The 20,571-nt window shown below is 49.4% G+C and overlaps 1 protein-coding gene across 21 annotated transcripts in view; it reads left to right on the top strand.

Annotated features, from left to right (window-relative positions):
* Positions 1-20,571, top strand: part of LOC147354792 (uncharacterized) — a 197,226-nt gene that overhangs the window by 59,750 nt on the left and 116,905 nt on the right. For 16 of the 21 annotated variants that reach the window (XR_015146593.1, XR_015146596.1, XR_015146598.1 and 13 more), the window contains 2 exons: positions 18,403-18,628; positions 19,484-19,691. The exons of 2 other annotated variants lie outside the window; for them this stretch is intronic. Coding sequence is in view for 13 of the 19 variants with exons in the window: in XM_086354936.1 (XP_086211062.1) it covers positions 18,439-18,628; positions 19,484-19,691 (398 nt within the window). In the remaining 6 variants the exon portion in view is untranslated. Of the gene's footprint in view, positions 1-8,776; positions 8,965-18,402; positions 18,629-19,483; positions 19,692-20,571 lie in introns of those variants that run through there. 3 more of the 21 variants (XR_015146595.1, XM_086354941.1, XM_086354932.1) reach the window with 1 other exon arrangement.

A 20,571-nucleotide genomic window follows, 5' to 3' on the forward strand; every position in this document is an offset into this window, starting at 1 on the left:
GGTGATCAGATGGTGATGCAGGAGATGCATTCAAGTATACTCCAATTCAACTATACTATACTCATTCTACTCCAATTAAAAAAAAAAGCGGGGGGGGAAGATGGTTTCAAACAAGTGCACTGGAAAAGTGTTGTTGGGGAGGTGATTGACAGCTTCCATTCCTTATGGCCTTGTGTTGGGACTTCAGCTCCTGATGCAGTAATTATGTTGCCCAAATGTGTTTGTGTGGAAGCTTGGCGCTTCGGTTCATTCATTCGAATGGCTGTGCAGTGTGTGAATATGCTCTGTTTTGCTTAACATATCCATTCTCTCCTTGGTAAGATTAGACTCCCACACCCCCGCCAGGGTTTTGCAAGTACGAACCACACTGGAGAAGTTGGCACGAGTCTGCGTCACATAAATTAACTGTTGCAGTGTTCATTCTGGTATTTTTCTCCTCCCTCTATGTGGAGAGTCTCTCCACGGTGTTTGTTCAGTGAGGGAATTAGTGGCTAATGTTGGAACTCATCGTTCCAGCCTGTCTATACACTGTGACATGGCTGTCTCGATGGGTACTTTGTTTTCTGTTTCTCCTACTAGAAGGAAGCCCCCGGGGGGCAGAGACATTTTCTGTCTTCCCTCTCCATCGTGTCAGAGCACCAGGCACACTGTCAATACCCACTACAATTTGTAGACGAATAATGAAAGCGCGAATTATTTTTTTTGCCCCAAATTGGGATCGTGGCACATATGTGAATTTTAATTTTTTTTCATATAACATTCTCTTATGATATTAAGTATTTTGTTAAAAGTTGTTTTTACCTTTTAAAAGCTTCTTTTCAGCTGGAGGATAATTCCTTTACAGTGTTATGCTGGTTTCTGCCATACATCAACAGGAATCAGCCATAGGTATACATATGTCCTTTGACTGTGTGGATCACAATAAACTGTGGAAAATTCTGAAAGAGATGGGAATACCAGATCACCTGACCTGCCTCTTGAGAAACCTATATGTAGGTCAGGAAGCAACAGTTAGAACTGGACATGGAACAACAGACTGGTTCCAAATAGGAAAAGGAGTACGTCAGGGCTGTATATTGTCACCCTGCTTATTTAACTTATATGCAGAGTACATCATGAGAAACACTGGGCTGGAAGAAGCACAAGCTGGAATCAAGATTGCCGGGAGAAATATCAATAACTTCAGATATGCAGATGACACCACCCTTATGGCAGAAAGTGAAGAGGAACTAAAAAGCCTTTTGATGAAAGTGAAAGTGGAAAGTGAAAAAGTTGGCTTAAAGCTCAACATTCAGAAAACGAAGATCATGGCATCTGGTCCCATCACTTCATGGGAAGTAGATGGGGAAACAGTGGAAACAGTGTCAGACTTTATTTTTTGGGCTCCAAAATCACTGCAGATGGTGACTGCAGCCATGAAATTAAAAGACGCTTACTCCTTGGAAGGAAAGTTATGACCAACCTAGATAGCACGTTGAAAAGCAGAGACATTACTTTGCCAACAAAGGTCCTTCTAGTCAAGGTTATGGTTTTTCCAGTGGTCGTGTATGGATGTGAGAGTTGGACTGTGAAGAAAGCTGAGCACCGAAAAATTGATACTTTTGAACTGTGATGTTGGAGAAAGACTCTTGAGAGTCCTTTGGACTGCAAGGAGATCCAACCAGTCCATTCTGAAGGAGATCAGCCATGGGATTTCTTTGGAGGGAATGATGCTGAAGCTGAAACTCCAGTACTTTGGCCACCTCATGCGAAGAGTTGACTCATTGGAAAAGACTCTGATGCTGGGAGGGGTTGGGGGCAGGAGGAGAAGGGGACCACAGAGGATGAGATGGCTGGATGGCATCACCGACTCGATGGACGTGAGTTTGAGTAAACTCCGAGAGTTGGTGATGGACAGGGAGGCCTGGCGTGCTGGGATTCATGGGGTTGCAAAGAGTCGGACACGACTGAGCGACTGAACTGAACTGATACATATGTCCCCTCCCTCTGGAAGTTCCCTCCCACCTCCCACCCCATCCCACGGCTCTAGGCTGACGGAGAGCCCTGAGCTGGGGTCCCTGTGTTATGCGTCAGCTTCGCATCAGTGATCTATTTTATACATGGTGGTGCATATATGTCAATGCTACTCTCTCAATTTGAATTTGAAAGCAAAAAACCAGCACCTCTGTTTCAAAAACACAGATGAATCTGTGGATCTATAGGAATGTGTCTTATGCCACTCATTCCCTTGATCTTGACAGAGAAAGAGGCGCCTTTGCAGGGTCTGAGGTTGCTGACTGTCTCCGTGTGTTGCAAGAACAGTTACGTCTTTTCTATCTGGGGCGCTCATCTCATTTTTACCATTTTTTAAGTGGTGGAAAAATGCACATCCCATGACTTTTACCTTTGAAACCAGTTTTTATGTGCAGTTGTGCGCCGCCAGGTATGCTCATGCTGTTGTGCGGCCGAGGTTCTCATCTTGCCAAACTGAAGCCCTGCGCCCAGCAGACTCTTCACCGTCCACCCCCTGGGCACCACCGTTCTCCCTCTGAATCTGGCTCTGGGGGCCTCATATAAGTGGGGACATACAGCTGTTGTCTAATCCCTCTGGAGCAAAATTATTTTCATAAGAAGAGGCGACGCAGCCAAAACCAACAAGCAAACGTGCACAACACACAGGAGGCGCATTCCAGAGGTGCGCCAGGCCGCCAGTTAATAAAACACCGCGTGTCACTTATGTGACACTTTTTGTTACTTGAGCCATTCCGTGGTATTTGGGGGGTGATTCCATGCCGCCTTGTACACTCATCCTGAGCACGTTTTCAGTTGTGTATCCCGTTTTCCTATTTGTTGTTCTGCGTTCTTTTCCTCAGAGAGGCTCCCCAGCCGCCCCCCACCCCAATTGCCCAACTTCAAAGCCTACTAAGCCCGGATCTCCTCTGGGTCAAGTGCTCGATAACTTCTCTCTTATGTTTCAAAACCCAGACTTTGAAACCAAACTGAGACGTCATTTCCCACCTTATCAGGCAGATAAAGATGAAAGAATTGATACCACCCAAGGTTGACAGGGGACTGGAGGAAGGGGTGTTGGAGAGGGACGGCTGGTTCATCCTTCCTAGCAAACATTCTGTCGGGGATTACAGAGTTTAGAAGGCACATTACCCTTTGATCCAATAATTCCACTTCTGGGACTGTGTCCCTGCCCGTCTGCATTCACACAAGAGCACCCACCCACACACAGCTGAGGCGAGGCCTTGACTCTGACGGTCAGGAAACCAACAACAAGGACATGTAACACAGCCCCAAGTGTGTCAGAGAAAGCGCCTCAACAACAACTTCTAACCTCTGCGCAAGATGAGACTCACGGGCGCGGTGGGGATGAGCTGAGAAAGGAGCACTTTCACACACACACCACCGCATGTAAAGCAGATCCTAACGGGAGCTGGTGCCCAACACAGGGAGCTCAGCTCAGCACTCAGGAGCCATCGAGCACAGGACCCAGAGGACACCCAGGCCTAGTGGGCTTTGAAGTCTGGCAGTTTGGGTGGGGGGTGGGTGTGGAGCCTTTCTGAGGAAGAGCACGCTTCTGCTGCTAAGTCGCTTCAGTCGTGTCCGACTCTGTGTGACCCCATGGACAGCAGCCCACCAGGCTCCTCTGTCCACGGGATTCTCTAGGCAAGAAGGTTGGAGTGGGTTGCCATGTCCTTCCGAGAAAGGGAACGCAAAACAACAAATAGGAAAACGTGATACACAAGCAAAACCGTGCTCAGGATGAGTGTACAAGGCGGCATGGAATCACCCCCCAAACACCACGGAATGACTCAAGTAACAAAAAGTGTCACGTAAGTGACACGCGGTGTTTTATTAACTGGCGGCCTGGCGCACCTCTGGAATGCGCCTCCTGTGTGTTGTGCACGTTTGCTTGTTGGTTTTGGCTGCGTCGCCTCTTTCTTATGAAAATAATTTTGCTCCAGAGGGATTAGACAACAGCTGTATGTCCCCACTTATATGAGGCCCCCAGAGCCAGATTCAGAGGGAGAACGGTGGTGCCCAGGGGGTGGACGGTGAAGAGTCTGCTGGGCGCAGGGCTTCAGTTTGGCAAGATGAGAACCTCGGCCGCACAACAGCATGAGCATACCTGGCGGCGCACAACTGCACATAAAAACTGGTTTCAAAGGTAAAAGTCATGGGATGTGCATTTTTCCACCACTTAAAAAATGGTAAAAATGAGATGAGCGCCCCAGATAGAAAAGACGTAACTGTTCTTGCAACACACGGAGACAGTCAGCAACCTCAGACCCTGCAAAGGCGCCTCTTTCTCTGTCAAGATCAAGGGAATGAGTGGCATAAGACACATTCCTACAGATCCACGGATTTATCAGTGTTTTTGAAACAGAGGGGCTGCTTTTTTGCTTTCAAATTCCCGAACAGCTGCAAGAATGTTGTCCGCGGTGGATGACAGCCACTCAGAACTTGTTTTCCTCTCTTGAGTAAGCTCTCTGAGAGAGAGTGTGCTGCAGGCACACAGCTCCCAGGCACACTGTCTCACAGAGTGCCCCAGGGCGACAAAGCCCAAGGTGGGCCACGTCTGGACAGTCCCTGCGGTGTCCAGGGCAGAATCGAGGACTCAGCGTCCCACTTGGCGCCTGGCATGGAGAGTCTGATTTGCCCCTTGGTTTAGTAAACACTTCCCCTATTATTTAAATTAATTCTTTATATACAGTTCTGTTTAAATAAGGCACATTTGTTTTCTCACTTTGATTTTTTTTTTTACCCCCTCCTAAGTGCCCAAGATGAGTATGATGACAACTCCCATGAAATTTATTTAAAGAGTTATTCAAAGAGTAAATATTCCTTCTTGTCTGGTCTAGTGCATTTGTATTTGAATAATGTATCATCTGAGTCAACATGGCCTTCTGTGCTCTGCATCAAGTCTTTGCCGTGTTGCATAGCTCGAGGTATATTTTCCTCCTTTGAAAACCTGTTTGATGCAAGGAATGCTGTTCTGGTTGAAAACTGTATACAAACAAAACAGTGATGTGCAAACATTAGTGTTCGAAATATTGAAGCTCGATCTCAAGTAAGCTATGTATTGTCATGGCATAGTCAGTGGATTCTTTGTAAATATTACTGAGATCACACTTTGAGGGGAAGAAAACCGTGTTCAGTGGAAGATGGCTGATTGTAACAGTTCATGATGAAAGCTCAAAGTCCTTACTAAAACCAGCAATTTTTTCCTAGCTTAATTTTTTTAGGTTTTATTAAGAAATGACTGACATACATCACTGTCTAAGGGGGACAGCGTGATGGTTTGCTTTACATCTGTTGTGAAATGATTATCACAGGAGGTCAGCTGACAACTGCCTTCTTACAGAAATATGAGAAAGAGAAAAGGAGGAAAGAATAAAGGAGAAGTGTTCTCCTTATGTTTAGAATTCTTAGGATTTCTCTCTGAAGAACTTTCCTACATATCATGCAATACTGTCAGCTATGGGCTTCCCCGGTAAAAATTCAGCCAGTAAAAATTTTGCCTGCAATGCAGGAGACCCCGGTTCGTTTCCTGGGTCAGGAAGATCCCCTGGAGAAGGGATAGGCTGCCCACTCCAGTATTCTTGGGCTTCCCTTGTGGCTCAGATGGTGAAGAATGCACCTGCAATGTGGGAGACCTGGGTTCTGCCCCTGGGTTGGGAAGACCCCCTGGAGGAGGGCATGGCAACCCACTCCAGTAGTCATCCTGTGTATTATGTCCCTTCCACACACTGTTGCTGTTCAGGCGCTAAGTCGTGTCCGACTCTTTGCGACCCTCTGGGCTGCAGCACGCCAGGCTCCTCTGTGTTCCTCTGTACCCTGGAGTTTGCTCAGGTTCCTGTCCGATGAATCATGTCCCTTCCACCTAGCTATGACTGGAGGTCCATGCCTTTTGACCCCCTGCCTCCAATTCCTCCTCCTTCCCACTCTGCGTCTGGTAGTCACAGGTCTATTTCTTCCTGGGTCAATCTTGGTAAACTGTATGTTTCTGAGAATTCTCCCACCCCTTCTGGTTGCACAGGTTGTTGGTGTATAGTTGTTCACACAACCTCTCACGATCCTCCGGGTGTTTGTGGTGTTAGTTATCACAATCATATCTCCTGTAAAATCAGCATAAGTTTATGGGAACGAAGCTCTTGCTGACCTCCTGGCCCATTTTTTGGTGACCCAGAAATTGTGGTTTGTATTTGCTCTCATGTCCATGTTTCCTTCTGCTTTTAATTTCCTGTTTGGAAGAGTTCTGGGTTCTTGTAATGAGGGGAAAAAAAACCATCTTCTGCAGTTGTTTTCATGACTTCTATCTTTTGGCTGTCATAGCTCTGTTTCTTTTCATTACAACTTTTGTCCAACAGCGTTTTCAGTTATCTTCAAATTTGAAAAGCCCTGCCAGACTTTCTTTCTTTCAGACTGAAACTTGGCTTCCACGGGCATGTTTCAATCTCTGGCATATTTGGATTCTGATGTGATTGATAATTCTGAAAAAAAAAAATGTAAATCTGATCTAAAACTAAATCATACCCAAGGGCAGTTGAAATGCTTTTTCAAATTGTCATCATGTTGTACAGGATGATGCTGAAAAACAGTGCAATCAGATCACTGTTTCACTAGCATAATTGACGGACGGACTGATGAAGGAGGGCTTCCCTGTGGCTCAGACAGTAAAGAATCTGCCTGCAATGAGGGAGACCCTGGTTTGATTCCTGGGCTGGGAAGATCCCCTGGAGAAGGGAATGGCAACTCACTCCAGTATTCTGGCCTGGAGGATCCCATGGATGGAGGAGCCTGGTGGGCTACACTCCACGGGGTCTCAAAGAGTCGGGCATGACTGAGGGACTAACACTTTCACTTTCTGATGAATGAGCACATACAAGGACTAGGTCACTGGAGCACTTCCTTCTTCACTTGTCATCTCTGTGTCAGAGGGACCTGGATGTGACACTTTGACTGGAACCACCAGACCTCGTCAGGACCACATGCGTCAGACATTCATCTGTACATCTTCACAAACAGTCTTACTTGCTGTTTGTCCATCAAGTCTGACCCAAGCAAAGCAGAGATTCTGCTAAAAATCTATTCCACAGTTTACCAAAATGGTATCATCACAGACACTGCCCTGCGGAGGGGTGAACGGCTGGCAGGGAGTGACTGGTGTGTGGTCAGGCATTGGTGATCATCGAATCTTCGCTTGCAGGCTTCACATTTCTCATGTTTAGAAGTTTTCCATGTACTGGCTTCCACTTTGTGCCTCTCAAACCTTATTTCTTCTCACATTTCTGGTGCCCTGAACCAAGCGAGAGGTTCATAGCGGGAGAGCTGAAGCTGAAGCTCCAATACTTGGCCCGCCTAATGCAAGGAGCTGACTCATTGGAAAAGACCCTGGTGCTGGGAAAGACTGAAGGCAGGAGGAGAAGGGGACGACAGAGGATGAGATGGTTGGATGGCATCACCAACTAGGTGGACATGAATTTGAGCAGACAGTGAAGGACAGGGAAGCCTGCCGTGCTCCAGTCCACGGGGTTGCAGAGAGTCAGACGTGACAGAGCGGCTGAACAGCAACAGTCAGCGGTCATGTGTCATGGCAGCCTTTGGAAACCAAGACAGAGTGACCCCTCCTTACTCATCTGTGACTGAAAGGCACACAGCTGGTGACTGGGGCAGGGGATCCGATGGTCAGACGTGCTGGGGGCAGGTTTACCCAGCGCGCCATTGAAATTCTTCTCATGGTGATATGGGGGTTTCCTCGGGCTGCCGTACAAAGTGCTGCAGACCAGGCGTCTTAAGCATCAGAAGCATTTTATCTCTGGCTCCGGAGGCTGCGAGGCCAAGATGGCGGTGTCGGCAGGGCGGGCTCCTTCTGAAGCCGTGTGGGAAGGTGGCCGCGGGGCTCTCCCCTCCTGCTGACCGGCAGCTGTCGTCTCCGTGTGTTTCCGTGTCCCTCTCTCCGTACCTGTCTATCTGCAGATCTCTGTTGCAGACTCCTCGGGGCTTTTGCCCTCAGTGGGGCAAGGGTTCTGTGTGCGTGCTAAGTCACCTCAAACTCTTTGTGACCCCGTGGACTGTAGCCCGCCAGGCTCCTCTGTCCATGGGGTTTCTCAGGCAAGAATACTGGAGCGGGTTGCCATTTCCTTCTCCCGGGGATCTTCCCAGCCCAGGGATCAAACTCGTGTCTCCTACGGCCTCCTACATGGCGGGCGACTTCTTCACCACTAGTGCCGCCTGGGAAGCCCTCTGCCGTCCCCATCTGTCCCCACGTCTCTTCTTATGAGGACTTCAGTCGTACTGGACTGGGGTCCACCCTATGGCCTCATTTTAACTGGATTACCTCTGCAAACACCCCCTCTCCAAATAGGGTCACATTTTGAGGTCCTGCAGGTGAATACCTCAACAACTGAATTGGCGGTCGGGGCAGTGGCATATGGTTCCAGTGGCAAAGAATCCACTTATCAATGCAGGAGACACAGGAGACTCGGGTTCCATCCCTGGATGGGGAAGAGCCCCTGGAGAAGGCAACCCACCCCCATATTCTGGCCTGGAGAATCCCATGGACAGAGGAGCCTGGCGGGCTACAGTCCATGGGGTCTCAAAGAGTCGGACCCAACTGAGCACACACACACACACGCACACATGCACACACATATATATTTCCTGATTTTTTTCCATTGTAGGTTATAAGATGTTCCATAGAGTTCTCTGTGCTATGCAGTAGGCCCTTGTTGTTTACATACTTTTGTTTGTTTTAACTTTTGGCTGCATGCGGTCTTCCTTGTAGCATGCAGGCTCTCTGTTGCACATGTGGGTATCTCTAGGTGTGACCTGCGGGCTCAGTAGCTGTGGCACGTGGGCTTGGCTGCTCTGTGGCCTGTGGGGACTTAGTTCCCCACCAAAGATGGAACCCGTGCCCCCTACATTGGAAGGCAGATTCTCGGCCACTGGACCACTGAGGAAGACCTCCTTCATGTGAGTATGCTATTCCCTATCTCCTAATTTTGTTATACTTAAAAAAAATATATAGACACACATTTAATATATTCGGATTCCTCTCTTTGCCCTTGGCTGGGCAGGGGTCTCCTGCTCTGCTGAAGTGGCTCCGCACTGGCAGACGGCACCCTGCTGGCAGGGGCCCCATCTGGGCGGGTTGATTCTCAGGGCTGGCAGTGGCTGATGGTGCTGACGGCTGTGCCCACCCCAGGATAGTTTGATGGTCACTTGTACAGCTACAGAACCTCCCTGCTGCCACATTTCCAAATGTAGGTTTTATCACTCTTCACGTATGCGAAAGCAGATAGATTCCTTCTGTCTTCCCGAAAAGGCAGGCAGGAGAGACTGGCAGTTATGAGGGTTTTTTTCTGTGATTCAGTCACTCAGTCATGTCTGACTCTTTGCGACCCAGTGGACTATAGCACGCCAGGCTCCCTTGTCCTTCACTATCTCCCAGAGTTTGCTCAAACTCATGTCCACTGAGTCAGTGATGCCATGCAATCATCTTATCCCCTGCCCCCCTTTTCCTCCTGCCCTCAGTCTTTCCCAGCAACAGGGTCTTTTCCAGTGAGTCAGCTCTTCGTATCAGGTGGCCGAAGTACTGTCGCTTCAGAGGGTTTACCATGTGCTGATCATTTTGCATGTCTAAATTACTTCAGTTAAGCCTCCACATCACCCTAACAGGCGAGGTGCTCGAGAAGAAAGGTGTAACACGTGAGTCACCAACCCAGAGCCAGCGTATAGTGGGTGCAGAATTATTATGAACCATACGGCCCAAAGAAACCCCAAAACAAAGCAATATACATTGTTTTCAAGTACACACGGGCCAGTGTCCAGGACTGGCTACCTACTAGGGCGTGAAACAAGCCTCAACAAATTTAAGAGGGTAGAAGTTACATCTCAAGCATCTTTCGTGGCCACAATGCCATGAAGCAAATTAACGACAGAAAAAGAAATGAGAAGAAAGTCTGAGAAAGTAGCATTGGCATGTACGCACTGCTGTGTGAGACAGACAGCTAGCGGGGAGCTGCTGTGCCACACAGGGAGCTCAGCTCGGTGCTCTGTGATGACCCGGGGTGGGGGGGGGGGTGGGGAGGGGAGGGGAACTCAAGAGGGTGGGGGCCTAAGTGTAACGATGGCCGATGCGCATTGCCGGATGGCAGAAACCAACACAATCCTCCAATTAAAAAAATTTTTTAAATGGTTACATGGCAGCTAAACAGCATTCCACAAAAAGTAACCAACGAGTCAGTGATGAAATCAGAGAGCAAATTTTAAAAAAGATGAATCCTGTGGACACTCAGAGCTTCCCAGGTGGCTCAGTGGTAAAGAATCCACCTGCAATGCAGGAGGCACAGGAGATATGGGTTGATCCTTGGGTCGGGAAGATCCCCTGGAGGAGGAAATGGCAACCCGCTCCAGTGTTCTTGCCATGGACAGAGGACCCTGGCGGGCTACAGTCCATGGAGTCGCAGAGAGTCGGCCCTAGCTGAGGACCACAGAAACCAGAGAGCAAGCGTGGCCGCTCAGTGATTTCCTACTTAGTTCGTAGATGCCAGAGCGGGCACCCTGAGTTCAGGCCGTGCCAGCCTCAGCTCACTCTGCTCTGGCCGGCTCCCCTCGACGCCCGCTCCTGCCTAGGGGCTTCTGCAGCACTGAGTGCTGTGCCCTCTGCGGGGAGGCTCCTCCCCTTATCTGCCCCAGCTCTGTGCCCCTGGAGAGGGCCTCCAGACCTCCTTGTCTAAGCCGTGCCCCTCTGTTTCACCGTCTGTGCAAGGACCCTGAGCTCATCCTCATCTTAGGACTCCTCACCCCACCGTCACGTCACATGCGTGCTTGCAGCCCACCCCCTGGACTGGAATACGAATTCCCAGTGACCCAAGGCCTCTCCCGCTGCTTTCAGAGAATCCCTGGTCTCCGGCAAGTGAGAACTTGTGTAAGAAAGAGTGAATGACACAGCACTGTCTGAATGAGGTGGTGTCTTCCGTGGCCGAGACTCCTAGCCCTAGGTGTGGCAAACAGGAAGGGCCCAGCCCGATTTCCCACGTGGATGAACGCAAGAACGTGTGAACAGTGAAGCAGACAGTGTTGGCTACCCCTGGGGCTTGCGGGGGTCGCCGGGGGGTTGTGTGCTGAGACCCTGGAGAAACGGTTTTGTCACCTTCTGCAGAGACCCTCCCTGATGCTGCTGCTGTTCTTTCACGCTGTGTCCCAGGCACAGAGGCAGTGCCCGAGATGTGCCTGGGGGGCGAGGAGTGCCCGCTGGACCCTTCCCCTGGCCGGGCTGCATTGGTTTAGCTGCTCAGCTCTGTTCATCCCTCCAGAGCTTTCTCGCTGCAGCTGTTGCCATGGAAACTGGAGCCAGGGCCGTGGCAGAGGCACAGGGCTGTGGAGATGGAGAAAGACCTGCAGAATCTGGAATTTTTCAGCCTCTAAAGGTGAACACAGGTGGCTTCAAAGTTATCTCAACACACCCAAGGTGTGGGGCATCAAACATGGTAACCACTGGCCACCCTCAGCTCATGGACAGCTTGAAATATATCTGGTCTCAAATATATGAGATTCATTATATGTGGACTGTAAAATAATATGGTACGGGTGAATTTATTTACAAAACAGAAATAGAGTCACAGGCGTGGAAAACAAACTTACGGTTACCAGGGGACAAGGGTGGGGGAGGATAAATCGGGACTTTGGGACTGACATGTACACACTGCTATATATAAAATAGGTAGCTGTTAAGGACCTGCTGTGGAACACAGGGAAGGCACTCAGTACTCCGTAATGACCTAAGTAGGAGAAGAATCTAAAAAAGAATGGATATATGTATACATGTAACTGATTCACTTTGGTAGACACCTGAAACTAAGACAACATTGTAAATCAACTGCAATTCAAGTCAAAATTTTTTAAAAAGAGAATTTGGTTCAATTTGAGATGGACTTTCATTGCAAAACACTCAATAGATTTCAAAAAGTTAGTGCAAAAGATTTTTAATTCCTTGTTCAATATTTTGTATTCTTAATTTCACGTATCTTTTTTTTTTTTGTATGAAAGCAGTCGTAGAAGACTCTAGAAGACGTAGAGTTTCATATGTGGCTTGAATTTGTGGCTGTTGTATTTCTATTGCACAGAGCCCTTCAAGAGTATATGCAAGTGAATGAATGAACGAAAGATGATTGGTCAGAACTGGAATTGTCGTGTACTATGTTCTATCCTGCTTTCTTTCTCAAGCAGTTTATTGCTTCAGTAGGTAATTAAATATCTTAGTTGAAGAGTTTAGAGATAACAGTTTTCAGTAGTGAATTAAAGTGGGAGTTAATTACAATTTTCCAACCCCGGCATTAAAACGCCATTTATATGTTTAAAAAAGGAGGCTCCTGCTCCTGACTGTAAGACGCTATACCGTCACGGCAGTCGACAACTCGTGGGTTCGTTCCACGCACCCGCTTCTGCAGCCTCACTGTCCCTTATGTGTCAGCGTGGCCGCTGTGTAGACAGGCAGACCTTCCCGATTTTCAGGTTGACCAGGTTCCCAGAAGCAGGGGTGCCGAGCCCAAGGGCTCCCCTGGACACCTGATGCTTTGAGACTTGTTGCTGAAGTGCTCCTGTAAGGCCACACCCGCCTGTACCTGTACCCGTTCCCACTGGCCTGGTCTAAAAGGGTCCATTTACCCTCCCTACTCCTGCCAGCGCTGAGTGTCGTTGTTCATCTCTGTCAGAGCAATGATGTTTCATTTGGGTTTTGGCGTCTTAAGTCTCCTTTTCCCCCCGCTTTTTATATCTTCCAGCTTTACTGAGACGTAGCACGTATGGGTGGAGCATAGTGATTTGACTAATGCATTATTAAATGATGATCATAATAACTTTAGTGAGCATCCATCATCCAATACAGATGCAAAATTGAAGCAGTGGGAAAATATATATTTTTCCCTTGTGATGAGAACTCTCAGTATTTACTCTCTTAGCTATTTCGTATACAGCATGCTGTTGGCGTTCTGCTGCTAAGTCATGTCTCACTCTTTGCAACCCCAGGAATATCAGCACAGCAGGCTTCCCCTGTCCTCACTATCTCCTCTGTTTAACCATGCTGTCCAACCACCTCATCCTCTGTTGCCCCCTTCTCCTTTTGCCTTTAACGTTTCCCAGCCTCAGGGTCTTTTCCAGTGAGTTGGCTCTTCATATCAGGTGGCCAAAGTATTGGAGATTCGGTTTCAGCACCAGTCCTTCCAGCGAATCTTCAGGGTTGATCTCCTTTAGGATGATCCCTTGCAAGAGTCCCTTGCAATCCAAGGGACTCTTAAGCATCTTGTCCAGCACCGCAGTTCGAAAGCATCACTTCCTTGGCCCTCGGCCTTCTTTATAGTCCAGCCGTCTTGCTAGTCTGTTGTGGCGCAGGTTCCCTCGCTGCTCCTTCCCATTTCTGGAGTTACGATCTATTACAGTCCTTGATCTTACAGAGCTGTATATCTGGTACTTTGTTTCAAGTCACCTAGTCATCATTCACTTTGTGGGGGCCCAGTCACACGTTTGGTAACTGAAGGAACAGTCACCTCATAAAGAAGGCACAATACAAGTAACATGTCATAATAATAGCAGGGTCATGAGCAAATGTTGAATTAAGGTCTTCTATTAGGTGCAGCTCAGATTCTCCCCAGGTCATCTGACCAGTCAGTTCTGTACCAGTCTTTAAGGGGAAAAGATTTATTATTCTTGCCCATAAAACTGAGGGCCGAACAATTAATGCTTTCCATCTGTGGTGCTGGAGAAGTCTTGAGAGTCGCTTGGACAGCAAGGAGATCAAACCTAATGGAAATCAACCCCAAATATTCACTGGAAGGACTGATGCTGAAGCTGAAGCTCCAATACTTTGGCCACCTGGTATGAAGAGCCGACCCACTAGAAAAGACCCTGATGCTGGGAAAGACTGAGGGCAGGAGGAGTAGGGGATGGCAGAGGGTGAGATGGTTGGATGGCATCACTGACTCAACGGACGTGAGTTTGAGCAAACTCTGGGAGATGGTGAAGGACAGAGGAGCCTGGTGTGCTGCGGTCCATGGGGTCACAGAGTCGGACACGACTGAGCTACTGAACAACAACATTCCTCAAAGATGTCTGCACGTACACGGCAAGCAGTGGCTCATCTTGACCCCTTCCAGGGCTAAGGAAGGAATGTTATCTTCTGAGGAGCCGCACGGCTGGCTCCAGAAGGGAGAAGGGCTGATCTTGATGGTGGAGCAACTATTTCTGCCTCTGGGGAGAGGAGGCCAACACACAGCACAAGGCGCAGCACGCCGGTGGGCGGGGAGGGGCCAGAGCGCGGAGGGCAGGCCCTCTGTCTGCATCTCTCGTCTCACCTTCCTCAAAGTGTGAGCGCTCACTCCATCAGTCCTTAAAGCTTACTTGTGACGGGGACTTTCATGCTCTTGCCTTAGTGTTCATGGATGGGATCAGGTGAAGCACTGTCTTTCTGTTTATTGATGTTTGGATTGCCTGGGGTTTTTTTTCAGTTCAGTTCAGTCGCTCAGTCATGTCTAACTCTTTGCAACCCCATGGACTGCAGCACGCCAGGCCTCCCTGTCCATCACCAACTCCCGGAGTTTACTAAAATTCATGTCCATTGAGTCAGTGATGCCATCCAGCCATCTCATCCTCTGTCGTCCCCTTTTCCTCCTGCCCCCAATCCCTCCCAGCATCAGGGTCTTTTCCAATGAGTCAGCTCTTTGCATCAAGTGGCCAAAGTACTGGAGTTTCAGCTTCAGCATCAGTCCGGACTGATCTCCTTTAGGATGGACTGGTTGGATCTCCTTGCTGTCCAGGGGACTCTCAAGAGTCTTCTCCAACACCACAGTTGAGAAGCATCAATTCTTCGGTGCTCAGCTTTCTTTATAGTCCAACTCTCACATCCATACATGACCACAGGAAAAACCATAGCCATGACTAGATGGACCTTTGTTGGCAAAGTAATGTCTCTGCTTTTTAATATGCTATCTATGTTAGTCATAACCTTTCTTCCAAGGAGTAAGCGTCTTCCAATTTCATGGCTGCAGTCACCATCTGCAGTGATTTTAGAGCCCAGAAAAATAAAGTCAGCCACTGTTTCCAGTGTTTCCCCATCTCTTTGCCATGAAGTGATGGGACTGGATGCCATGATCTTCGTTTTCTGAATGTTGAGCTTTAAGCCAACTTTTTCACTCTCCGCTTTCACTTTCATCAAGAGGCTCTTTAGTTCCTCTTTGCTTTCTGCCATAAGGGTGGTGTCATCTGCATATCTGAGGTTATTGATATTTCTCCCAGCAATCTTTATTCCAGCTTGTGCTTTTTTCAGATTTATTTATTCATTTTTGAAGGGATAGACTACCTGCTCCAGTATTCTTGGGCTTCTCTTGTGGCTCAGCTGGTAAAGAATCTGCCTGCAGTGCTGGAGACCTGGGTTCAATCCCTGGATTGGGAAGATTCCCTGGAAAAGGGAGCAGCTACCCACTCCAGTATTCTGGCCTGGAGAATCCCATGGACTGTGTGGTCCATGGGGTTGCAAAGAATCGGAAACAACTGAGCGACTTTCTCTCTCACTTCCCATTCCTTTTTGCCCGTGCTGGGTTTCTGTTGCTGTGCCTGGGCTCTCTCCAGGCGCAGAGCATGGGCTCTGCTCCTGGCTGCGGTGTGCCTGGGCCCCTCCCAGCAGTGGCCTCTCCTGTTGCAGAGCTCAGGCTCACAGGCTCAGCAGCTGCCATGATGGGCTTCTTCCTGGCTCAGGGGTTGAACCTGTGTCCCCTGCATTAGCAGGCGGATTCTTAACCACTACAGCTCCAGGGAAGCCCTGGATTGTCTTCAACAAAGCACTTCTCCCCCAACCCCGCAATCAGAAACATATTCTCCTGTGGTCTCCGTGTGTGTGTGTTTGGCCGCACCTTCCTCAGTCAGGGATGGGACCCACGCTCCTGCAGTCAAAGTGCAGAGCCTTGACCACTGGGCCACGGGGAAGTCCCTCTCCTGCACTGTATTGAGTTGGGCTCGGAAAAGAGCCCTCCCCCTGTTCAGCCCCTGTTCCTCCTTCCTACACCTAGAAACTCTAGTCCTTACGAAGGCTCCCAGATCTCAGTGTTACAGAAGGCACTGGCCACGTCTGCACTCAGTTGGGAGTTGTCATTGTTTAGTCACTCATTCGTGTCCAACTCTCTGCGATCCCGTGGACTGTAGCCCGCCAGGCTCCTCTGTCCATGGGATTCCCCAGGCAGCAATACTGGAGGGGATTGCCTTTCCCTTCTCCAGGGGGTCTTCCCCACCCAGGGATCGAACCCACGTCTCCTGCATTGGCAGGCGGATTCTTTACCATCTGAGCCACCAGGGAAGCCCCTTAGTCAGGAGACAAACGTCTAATTGGTAACTGGTGGTCCTGGAAAGGAAGGAGCTTGGATGTCGCTTCCTGGCCCAATCATTATATTTTAGTTCAGAGACGCACCGTGGCTCATCAGCTCAGCCAAACAACACATACTCTGCCTCCCTCGCAGGAAGCAATTGAACTTCTTGGAAATGACTCAACGTTGACCTCTGTTCCGAAGACATAAGTTTTCAAATCATGAACATATTTCACGCCAGCCGACTCCCTTCCAGACCCCACTGTTTCACGTTCTTCTTCCTCAGCTGTCCTCTTAGCTTTCTGGGGCGAAATCCCCCCCTCCTCTTTTTCTTCCTGATGGAATGGGGGCCTGCTTGGGTCCTGGTGGCAACCAAACGGCTTGTGCACTCACAGGGCAGGTTTTTATACACAAAAGCCATCTGGTTCTGGATATGCTTGGTAAACCGAATTATACCATGAGCGGCCATCGTGGCTGGGTCAGGAGAAGAGTTTCTCTTCTGTTCCTTTGTGTTCACACACGCGTCAGCATATGCACATATATTCAAAGGAAGCGTCTGCATTGTTTCTAAGGCAGCCAGTGAGAGTCAAAACATCATGCAAATGAATCTTAGCCTCGGGAAGCCCCGCCGTCCTCTCCAGCCCCGCCTGGGTAGAATTTCTGGAGGAGCGCCCACCAACCGCTGGCATTGCTTCCAGAGCAAAGGGAATCCACCGAAGTGAACTAAGCTGAGATACAGTCCTGCTTTCCTCAGGGACCTGTTATGGGTGGGAAAGGGGCGTTAAATAGTTCTGTGTGTGTGTGTGTGTGTGTGTGTGTCTCCAAAAATTGATCACAGAGAATGAATATATTCAGGGCTCTGGTTGTCAGTGACCACATTTTCCTCCATAATCAGACCGTCCAGTGAAAAACAAAGGTTATATCTAGCTGCAGTTTTTTCCAATATTTTTCTCTATGCACATCTCCACATGGAGTTTTACAGAAAAATTGACATTGATTGGTTCAGTCGCTAAGTCATGTCCGGCTCTTTGGGACCCCATGACTACACCTTGCCAGGCTCCCCTGTCTTTCACTAACTCCTGCTCAGTCAAATTTCATGTCCATTGAGTCAGTGATGGTAACTGCAGCCATGAAATTGAAAGACGCTCCTGGGAAGGAAGGCTATGACCAACCTAGACAGCATATTAAAAAGCAGAGATATTACTTTACCAACAAAGGTCCGTCTAGTCAAAGCTATGGTTTTTCCAGTGGTCATGTATGGATGTGAGAGTTGGACCATAAAAAAAGCTGAGTGCCAAAGAATTGATGCTTTTGAACTCTGGTGTTGGAGAAGACTCTTGAGAGGCCCTTGGACCGCAAGGAGATCCAACCAGTCCATCCTAAAGGAGATCAGTCCTGAATATTCATTGGAAGGACTGATGCTGAAGCTGAAACTCCAATACTTTGGCCACCTGATGCAAAGAGCTGACTCATTGGAAAAGACCCTGATGCTGGGAAAGATTGAGGGCAGGAGGAAAAGGGGACGACAGAGGATGAGATGGCTGGATGGCATCACTGACTCAATGGACATGGCTTTGGGTGAACTCCGCGAGTTGGTGATGGACAGGGAGGCCTGGCGTGCTGCAGTCCATGGGGTCGCAAAGAGTTGGACACGACTGAGCGACTGGACTGAACTGAACTGAGGTGGGGAGTGGAGAGGGACGACTGGATGAAGGGGGTCAAAAAGTACAAATAGACTTCCGACTGTAAGATCAGTGAGCACCAGGGGTGTAATGTACAGCGTGATCAGCACTGCTCACACTGCTGTGTGTTCCGTGTCAGCGTTAAGAGGAGTGAATCCTGGGAACTCCCTGGTGATCCAGTGGCTTCGATTCTGTGCCTTCACTGCCAAGGACATGGGTTCAGTCCCTGGGTGGGGAACGAAGACCCCACAGGCCAGGCGGCATGGCCAAAGAGATAAACAGATAGAATTCACTTTAAAAAAAGAAGCGTAAATCCTAAATGCTCTCATCACAAGAAAAAAAACGTGTTTTTTTTTTTTCCTTTTTCTATCCCGCAGCTAATAAGACGATGGAAATTCTGTGATAATCACTTCATGGTGTTTGTGAGTCAGATCGTGACTCTGTATGCCTTACACCTACATGCTGGATGTCAGAGATATCTCAGTGAAACTGGAAGGAAAAAAAATAAAGAAAAGAGTCCTCCATGGCATAAGTGGAGACACGGTCTAGAGAGAAGACTCATTTTTGTTGTCCACAAAGACGTGGGTTTTGACACCTGTAGAGGTGGGATTCTGTCCAGTCACACGTACGGTGTGAAACGAGCGAGGCCTGGGCTGGGGTGGAGACGTGGGGACTGAGCAGAACTGGGGAGAGGATGACGTGGTGTGGGGAGAGGAGAGAGAGGGGGAATAAAATAAACATTCATTAAAATTTTTTAAATGAAAGAAAAACTTATTAGTAATCACCTCCTTCAACACGTGAATTTTGGAGGATGCAACTCCATCCGTAACTGAAGGTCTGGGGTGGGGGCCTGAGATCCTGCGTGTCTACAGAGCCCCCAGGGGATGCCCGTGCTGCCGGTCTGTGGACCACAGCAAGCAGAGAGGCCCATAGAGGTGAGCTAGGCGGGCTCGCTCAGCCACTCAGTCGTGTCCGACTCTTGGCGACCCCGTGGACCGTAGCCCGCCAGGCTTCTCTGTCCATGGGATTTCCCAAGCAAGAACACTGGAGTGGGTTGTTATTTCTTCCTCCAGGGAGAAGTTACTTTCTCTCCAAATCTTTTATGACCCCATGGGCTGTAGCTCAACAGATTCCTCTGTCCATGGAGTTCTTCAGGCAAGAATACTAGAGTGGGTTGCCATTCCCTTCTCCAGGGGGATCTTCCTGACCCAAGGATCGAACCCAGGTCTCCTGTATTGCAGGCAGAATCTGTACCGCTGAGCCACCGGGTTAAGGCCAGTCACTCTGGAAACATCAGCTGTGGCCCATTTGAAGCATCCCGAGGGAGCAGGTTAGACATGCAGGTTCACAGGCCCCACCCAGATTTAATGGTGTGGAAACTCCAGGGCATTCACGCACGGTTCAGCCACGTGTCTCATCCCCACCGTTCACTTCCCACCTTAACCTCAGCGATGTCAGATTCCCCAGGTCACCATAGTCTCCGCGTGGATGGCACCTCCAGCCATCGAGAAGCTGGAAACGGGGCTGCAGAGACCTGGTTTCCTGTGAAGTCGATTGCGGACGTGGGACGGCGGCACGCACTCCGGTTGGGGTTCAGTGGGCCGCAGCCCACCCCAGGAGGCCTCAGCTCTCCCCACGGGGGTGTTCCACAGTCTGCCTGCATTGGGTGAGAGACTCAGGCCCAGGCCGTTGCTGTGGGAACAGCGCCAAGGTCGGGGTGGAGGGGACTGAGGAAGAAGCTTCCGAGACAGGTTTTCCAAGCCCCGTAAAAACGAATACCTGCAGGTTTAAAGCAACATCTGGGCACATGTGGGGCATCATCTACACGTTTTTGAAGAAGCAGCCACCCAGCCCCTCCCCCACCGTAGGCCTGTCCTTTCTGTCTACATGTCACAGAGAATTCTCCTTCTGGGGAAGACAAGCACTGGAGTCTCGGGAACGGCTCGTTTAGTTCTCCCGGTCATTACAGCTCATTCGAGGGTGACAGAGAAACAGGAAGAGGGAAGGAAGGGTGGCATGCTCAGATGATGGTGCCTGCTCAGTCCCTTCAGGCCTGTCCACTCTCTGCGACCCCAGTGACTGTAGACCCCCAGGCTGCTCTGTCCGTGGGATACTCCAGGCAAGAACACTGGGGTGGATTGCCATTTCCTCCTCCGGGGGATCTTCCCAGCCCAGGGATTGAACCTCATCTCTTACATCTGCTGCATTGGCAAGCGGGTTCTTTATCACTGCGGCCCCTGGAAAGCCCCAGATGATGGTAGAGCAGTGAAGAAAATTAAACCAAGCCGGGACACAACAGTGACTGCCTGTGGGCGTCACACCCGTGGGGTCCTGGGGGTGACGTCTGTGACCTCTCCTCAGCCCACAGCTTTGCTGCCTTTGGTTGGCATCCTACTCTTGAGACTTGTCCCTGTCGTCTAGAGTGGCATTGGCTGTATGTGATAATCGCCATGTGACGACATCATCATTCATTTATTCCTTCTCCTTGTGGTGGGCACTGGGGCTGCTCCCCATCCTGATTTTAAACTTTTTTGCCCTTGGTATCA

The sequence above is a fragment of the Bos grunniens genome, chromosome 18, assembly GCF_055505025.1.
Source record: "Bos grunniens cultivar Pamir isolate PY7600 chromosome 18, Bosgru_T2T1.0, whole genome shotgun sequence".
Classification (NCBI taxonomy): Eukaryota; Metazoa; Chordata; class Mammalia; order Artiodactyla; family Bovidae; genus Bos; species Bos grunniens.